Below are 7,714 nucleotides of genomic sequence, written 5' to 3'. Positions count from 1 at the left end.
TATATACGTTTAGCAACGTATAGGAGCAGGAGAAAGCGTAGGATAGGCTATAGACCCTTAAGTAGAGGAATAGGCAGACCTTTAGCGAATTCCTCCCTAACTTCGAAGAGACGCTCTTATAAGTAGTAGGAACTACGGTATAGGAAGATAGCGCGAAGCTTATATAGTTATAGAACTTAATTACGCTAGCCCTACGGGAGCTACTTATCCCTATAATTATACCTACTAACTATAGTAAGTATATAAGCTAGTTAATAAAGGTAGTATAGGGCTATAAGTAAACGCCGCGTTTTTAAAAGCTTTATAAGCGTACGCTATATAGCGGTAACGGGATTACTACCCCTTTATAAAAGGAATAGCCGACTATTAATACTAACGGAGATACCTTAATATCGGCTACTTATATAGACCGAGCTAAACGTAGTAGGAAGTCGTCTTTAAATATCCCCTATACTATCCCTCTCTCTAAGTAGTAGGCGAAGTAGGTAATAAGCGAGGAAATCGGGAAAAGGAAGGCTAATAGCCGCTACTTACGTTATAGCGCGTCTATATACTTTATATTAAAATGCCCCTTCCTTTTAGCTAAGCGGCCTATAGTAGTTTAAGTAGCGAAGATAGAACCGCTCCTTACCTTAAACGATAAAGAGGACTCCGTCCTTTAGCTATTTTTCGATATTCTATTTAGCTAGATTACTATATTTCTAGCCTATCGGGGGCTTCTTATTATATATTACCTATAATAAGTAGTAATTTTCCTACTAGCTTATTAAGCTATTAACGTGCTACTTATAGCTAGCGTATTTAGCTTAGGTATCTAATTTCCTAGAGATTTAATTAGCGCTTCCCCTTTTTATAGGTAGTTATAACTTCTTTCTATAAGTATATTCTTATTTAAAGTTAGCGATTAGGTTCCTTAAGGGAAGTTAATCTTTACTATGTCTTTCGTTATAGAGGTCGAGAGCCCTTATTATTATAGACTAATATAGGTCCTACTTATCTACCGCTATAAGAAAGTCCTATCTAATTCTTATATCGTTAAGTATATCGACCTTAAGGTCTCGTAAATCTATAATAATTTAGTCGAGCTATTCTACCTATGCTTTCTAGTCTTATATACCTCTTTTATTAATAGAGGTTATATATCTCTCGTAAATTAGCTTTTTCTCCTCTGCCCCTAAAGGCAGGGCTTGCTTCTTTAATTCCCTAATTTTCTCTCTTAGGCTATTATATATTAGGGTTGTCCCCTAAAGCCCTTTACTAATCGTTTTCTTAATTAATTCTTCGAGTGCGATTAGGGCTTTCTGCTAGACCTTATAGCGATCGAATTATAGCTAGAACCTTTTCTCGAGGTTATAAAAGGAGTCCTTTGCATCCTAGTATCGTTTATTATAGCTTATTCGCCTCGCTAGGAACGCAGCCTCGGTTTTATCTTCTCGTTAGGATAGTCTCCCTCTAAGGTTAATAATAAATTGCTCCTAGTCCGGCTATTAGGGCTATTTAAGCTCCTTTATACCGTCTAGGTTAGTATATTCCTAAATCTCGTAAGTCTAGGCCTACGATTTAATCCCCTTAATCTATAGGGTCTAATCGAGGCTTTCCTTTAGTCTTACGATATAATTATCCCCTCTTACTTCCTTTAACGTTATCTTAGGAAAATAAGGGGTTCTAGCTTAATAAGTAATATCCTTCTTTAAGGGATACGTAATTCGTATAATTCGTGTGTTTCTAGTAGTGCCCCTTAGTATAGCTAGGTTCCTTGCCTTAATACTATAATTTAAGCGTTATAACGGCGTTAATAGCTCGTAAATAGCTTTAAAGGTAATATCGGCGGGCAAAAGATAGTCTAGCTATATAGGCCGGGCTTATAACTCTTAAGTAGTAGCTTAAGAGCATAGTAGAAGAAATAGGGGCATAGAAAGGTAAATTTAGTAATATATATCTTCGTCTATCTATTAGGATAAGGGAGGGGCTTATATAGGTATAGTAACTATATATAGCTAGCTAAAAGAGGGCAATAGGATATTCCTATACCTAAGTTAGGCCTATATAGTATCCTTAGGCTAGAGGAGTTATATTATTTAGGCAGGCTTCCTTATATATAACTATTAGGTCTACTAAGTATAACTATAGCCTCTTATACCTACTCTCTCTCCTTAATAGTAACTATACGGCTTAAGCTATAGCCTAAGCCTATTACCTATAATAGTTAAAGACTCTTATAGTAGCGTGCTTTAAAAGTATAAGAGTCTATAGTATAAGCCTAGAAATAACCGCGAGGAGTAGCGATAGCGCTAGTATATAAGCTCGATAGAGCCTTATAAAGCTCTATAGTATAAATAAACGAGAAGGTAGGAAAGAAAGCTATAAAACGCGAAGATACGCTATCCTTATTATACCCTTTAACCGTTAAATATAGAACCGCCCCCTCTAAAGCCTAAGAGAAGACTAAAGGCCTATACTAACCTTTATAAGTATAAGAGCTCTACGCTTATCTAGCTCTATATAGGAAAGATAGGTCTTAATAGCTTTCTTTATTATAGGAACGTACTTAGCGCGACGATACCCCTCTACTAGTATAGTAGCGGGGAAGAAATAGTTTTTTACGTCTTCTTCCGCTACCTCCTATAAGCTAATAACTATAGGCTCCTCCTAGTCGCCCTCCGTACTAACGCCGATCTCCGCGCGCTTCTTATACGACCCGATATAGCCCTATCTCTCGTCCGATAGTTTCTTAACTTTCGGCCGATACCCTACTATAAAGTAGTAGTAGATCTCGCGAGAAGCTAGACTACGTACGCCGCGACGACACGACCACGAGCAGACGGAGAGTAAAATAAGAGAACACGGTAGTAGTAAATATCTTTATTCTTATCGGCTCCTAATTATAAATAACGGCGAACGACCTATAAGCACCGCTATTAAGCGACCCCCCCCCCCCCGGCCCTTAGTACGGCTTATATTCGGGAGCTTAGCGGGCCGTGGGTGACCGGCCGAACTCTAGCGAGAAGAGGTTTCTAAGAGAAGGAGGTATAGGCGGGATAGAGTTCTCCGTCGCGCCGCGCGCGCGTTAACGGCTATTCGGGTATAACGCGCCTACAGGACCTAACGCCCCGGCCTAAGTTAGGACGGAGGTCCCCCACCTGCACCAGGCTGGCGGCTGCGACCTATTTTGCTTAACATCGCGACGACGGCGGCCCGCGGGCCGAGGCAGATAAGAAGGTTGTATATAGGTTTTCCTCCTAGGCCACCGGGTTTTTCCTATATTGGTAACGAGTAGAGGCTCTAGAGCCTATAGGCTAGCTAGTATAATAAACTACTACTGCTACTACTACTACCACTGATCTCGCGACACGCGACTTCCAGGCCGGCATTAGCTATGTCGCTGTCTCACGGGTTACGTCGCTGCAAGGCTTACTCCTTGAGGCGCCTTTCGATCGTCAGAGCCTCTATAACCACACGCCGACGTAAGGTTATACGCCTGCGTTTCCTACGTACTGCATTCACAGCTGACTATGAGACAGGGATGAAGATGCGCCTCGCCGACCAACAACGGCGTCAGGCTCAACAGCTGACCGATCCACTATATCCACCACTATACCGTGACTAAACGTCGCCTTCCTACAAGCTACAGGGAAGGGGGAGGTTCAATATAGGGTATCTGGTTAGGATAGGCCAGCCAGGAATCGGTTCAAACAGCTGGTTGGCCGCTGCAGGCGGAAGGGGGTTCTAGGGGCTCCCCTCCTAAGAAAGTCGAATTGCAGGTATACGATGTTCACCCTTCGGGCTGGATATTCAGCCGTTAAGCCCCATGCATCGGCAACTTAACGGGTGTTCGAAATATTTTACAACTATGCAAGAAACTTGTTGGATTAATGTCAAGTCACCCTTCGGCTGATGAATAAAGGCGTACCGCTATTTAGTGCTCGCAGAAATTAAAAGTCACTGAATCGAGGTCGTCGTTTACCTTGCTCTGCAACATGGATCGCTCAGACATGAGGCTGAGCCGAATATCCTTGGCCTCATCCTCGTATATAATGTCACTCGCAGCTAAATTGCCCTGCCTATAGCCACCATTCCAGTGTGGCTGCTGTGGTGGGACATTGGCTTTTGAAATAATGGGAATGGCCGGATCGACCAGGAAAAGCGCCAAAATCTTGCGATGACCTGGGTTGCCGCGGTCTGCAAGCGAAAAGGGCATGACGCGATGCTGCACGATATTTGGAAAGAACACAGCCCGTCCCTGACACGTAAGGACCGAGCCTATCTCTTGGAGAACCGTGTCGTGCCCACGATCGGCATTGATTGCAAAGGTGCGAGAGATGTTGTAGTGGTCATTCTGCTCGTAGCGAACCATCCGGAGCTCCTCCTCGTCACACCGGGATCGGAACGCCAGGCGTGACTCGGTAATGTTCTCGCTGTCGTAGTAGAAAAGTGCGCTCGCACAAATGTGCTCGTTAAGCAGCCCTTCGATATGCCAGGAGCCGCCGGTATAGACGGGATGCTCGGGCGTCAACTCGATGTTGGCGAGCTTGACAATGATTTGTATGCGAGATGCATTGTTAAAGTAACCGGACGTCTTGACGTCTTGAGGGCGTAATTTAAAGAGCACTGGCTTTTCGCTGTTGCCTTCTTCGTCGTCACTTTCTTCGCTGTCGCTATCCTCTTGCTGCGATTCCCCGTTCCGCGGCGGTTCTGTCGCGTTTGGGAGATGCAGGGGATGCGTCGAATCAAACCACTCATTGTCCAATCTCACTCGGTCAGGGTTCAGTCTTTCATCCTCGGCCTGGTCATCTTCGATGCGCGCAGCCTCGTCGTCCCCAACCGGCCGGTTCCAGGGGTGGCACTCATAGTTTGCCTCGCAAATCTCTGGTGTTAGGCATGTGACAGCGACACGGTCCGTGCAGAGTCGCTTGCAAGCGAATTCGTCTGTCCAACGGTAGATGATGTCCCAGGCTGGAAGAGATTGCCAAATGAATTCGTTGATTATGCCGTAAAGCTCGACATTGCTCGGGTGCAGGTTGTTGATATAACTCTTGATCTTTGTGCGCCCATGTCCATCAATCTCGACATTGCAAGGGAGCCACTGGAATTGAAGAGATAGAGCCGAGAATTTAGTCTCAAGCCCCATCCAATTACGGGCAACGACGCTCTGGCATGGATCTGGCTCCGCAACTGTGTTGCCAAGCCCCTGCGTACTGATACAGCCCTCAACGTCGACGGTCCCTTCGGAAAGCACACGCGTGCGACCGTAAATCAGCGGCCACAAAGAAGGATGCACAAGATTGACGACTTTCCGACCGGTATTTGGATGCCAGTCTTTGCGGTTTGTTGGTATGTTTTCAAGTCGTCGAATTGCTGCTTGGAGCCGACTGAATAGGCCCGGGGACAGATGATCCGACTTGATAATGCAAGTTGAATAGTCAAAAACAGGAACGAGTTTAGCTTCCTGATATAGACTTGCTTTCTTGCGCAGCTCAGCGACACACTAATAGTTGTTGGATTAGTTTCGTTGGTTCTGATTACGAGCCATGGGTATACTCACAGCATCAGCCATGGCATGCGTAAAATCTGCAAACTTTCGATACCTGGTCCAGTTCATCTGTAACGCCTCTTGCCTCCATTTTGCAGAAATTTCGGGATCCCATATCTTTTGCCACCATTCAGGCTTATTCGTAAGATCTTCCATCATCTTGAGCATGCAGACTTCTCGAATGAGTAGCGTAGTAGTCCTCCAGTCTCCCTCTCCATTGCTCACCAAAGTTGGAAACCGCTCTGTACGGGGGGGCAGGTAATTGACCGGCAGTCCAAGACCTGGCCTCTTAGGGCCTCTTGTAGTTTCAGACGAAGAAGGATGGTGGACGGAATTCTCCTGTGGTGGTCCTTGAGAAACTTTGTCGGCGTCTGGTAAATACGCCCATATCCTGATGTGGTCTCCGTCGCCGGTTGCAAAAGTCATTCCAGCTGGAGAAGCGCTTATACACGTAACGGTATTCATATGCGCGAGAACGGTAGCCGTGGACACGGCCGTCTTTCGGTCCCAAATGCGGACGTGTCGGTCTTTGGATCCAGATAGGACCCACCGTCCATCTGGCGTCCAGCACACGCAAGATACAAGGTCCTGCGACCTGTTAACAAAATGATGGCCAGAGCGCAAACAGGTCAATACATACACGATGCCCATTCAGGGTGCGAAGTTGCTTGGCCGGAGTCCTCGTCTCATTGCCCGAGGCATCGGTAGCTCTTTTGCCCAAGTCCCAAAGGCGCACTGTCCGATCTAGACTGGCAGAGGCCAGGCGTCTTCCCTTTCGGGACAATGCAACCGACGACGTTGAGTCTCGGTGCCCTTCTAGTTGTTCCACGACATTGCCGTTGGCGCTGTCCAAGACAGTGACGACGTTGGCGCCGCCAAGAGCGAGATGCGTTCGACGTCGACTCACGGCCATACTGATAACATTGTCTTGCGTAGTTGATAAAGTTTTAACTTGTTGCCTTGTTTCCAAGTTCCAGAAACGAATGGTCGAGTCGCGAGAAAGTGAAACCAGGGTATTGAAGTCTTTAAAAGCGAGCGAGACAACTGCCGATTCATGACCGCTCAGAGTGTCTCGGAGGCAACGAATTTCAATTTCCCATACGTAAATGGTGGCATCTTGACCGCCTGCAACCACGAGTTTGTCGTTGGGGGAAAAGCAGACGTTTGTAAATCGGTCAAGATGCTGGTCACCAGCCGATCCGCGGTCGGGTTTCAGCTCGCAGATGGACTGCCCGGTCGCCGTGTCGAAGATTGTCACAGAAGAGCCATATGCAGCCGCAAGGTGGCGGCCATCAGAGGAGAAGGTCAAACTAAATGCGGGGCTGCGGACTGGTATCGTGTGCAGAAGTCGTACGTCGAGAGCTCGCGGAGGTGCTTCGTTGTAAACTGCATACCAGCCCTCACCCTCCACCTTGAGGTAATCAGGGATCTGCCCGAGATCTAGGTTGGACATGGCAGTGAAAGAACTGGGCGTGTCCCTTGATGAAGATGGAATGTCTAGTGAGGGGACGAATAGATTTCATAAAGATAGATTTCATAAAGGTGATATGTGCAGCACTCGTGTAGACAGGATTGATTAATTGATTTATGAATGGTTCGACACGACTAGCCCCGGAGATTGATGACGTAGTACATGTAACCAGCTGAGCGCCGAGTGTTTGCAAGTCGCGAGTCAAATTTAATTGGAGGTGTTGTACTCAAAAGTGAGGTGGACACGTTGTTGCGGCGGATAATAACATAAGGGGTAATAATTATCTGCCTAGAGCGAGTCATGTTGATGTTGTACGTTCAATATTTGCGAATCATAGGCTCTCGGGGTACTTGGGCGTGGGCCTAGGCCACGGCTCCGCACCGTGCATGCACGCGGCCGCAAACTGTCTTCAAATGGCCATGATGCCCCTCGTCCGGGCCGTGCGTCCAGACTCTGGCCAAGTTCTGCGGCGCCGCCAGTCCATGCCCCGCCGTCCGTCTCTAGCACTGTGCGCCGTCCCCAGAGCCTGTCCGGCCCATGTACCCGCCCTGCACCATGCACTGCCGCGGAAAAGCAAGGTGACAGTGTAAAAGTGCAAGAATAACGCTGCAATTGCCTGCCTATCAGCGCCTGAAAAAGTTTCAGGCAGGCAATGGCTAAATTGCACTCTTTCTTAGCGACTTTCCCTTTTATAGGCATCTTCGCGGCCCCTG

The 7,714-nt window shown here is 46.9% G+C and overlaps 1 protein-coding gene across 1 annotated transcript; it reads right to left on the bottom strand.

Moving 5' to 3' along the window:
* Positions 1–3,916: 3,916 nt before the first annotated feature.
* Positions 3,917–6,181, bottom strand: HRG_05454 (uncharacterized protein; the record flags this gene model as incomplete). Its single annotated transcript, XM_044863925.1, has 6 exons — positions 3,917–4,666; positions 4,754–4,866; positions 5,458–5,485; positions 5,543–5,703; positions 6,081–6,118; positions 6,171–6,181. 6 exons carry the CDS (start codon positions 6,179–6,181, stop codon positions 3,917–3,919), a joined length of 1,101 nt encoding a protein of 366 aa, XP_044720457.1.
* Between the last annotated feature and the right edge of the window lie 1,533 nt (positions 6,182–7,714).

Source organism: Hirsutella rhossiliensis (assembly GCF_020360975.1).
Source record: "Hirsutella rhossiliensis strain HR02 chromosome Unknown scaffold00005, whole genome shotgun sequence".
Taxonomy (NCBI): Eukaryota; Fungi; Ascomycota; class Sordariomycetes; order Hypocreales; family Ophiocordycipitaceae; genus Hirsutella; species Hirsutella rhossiliensis.
Note: the sequence above shows the minus strand (reverse complement) of the source record. Positions and strands in the feature narration are given on the sequence as shown.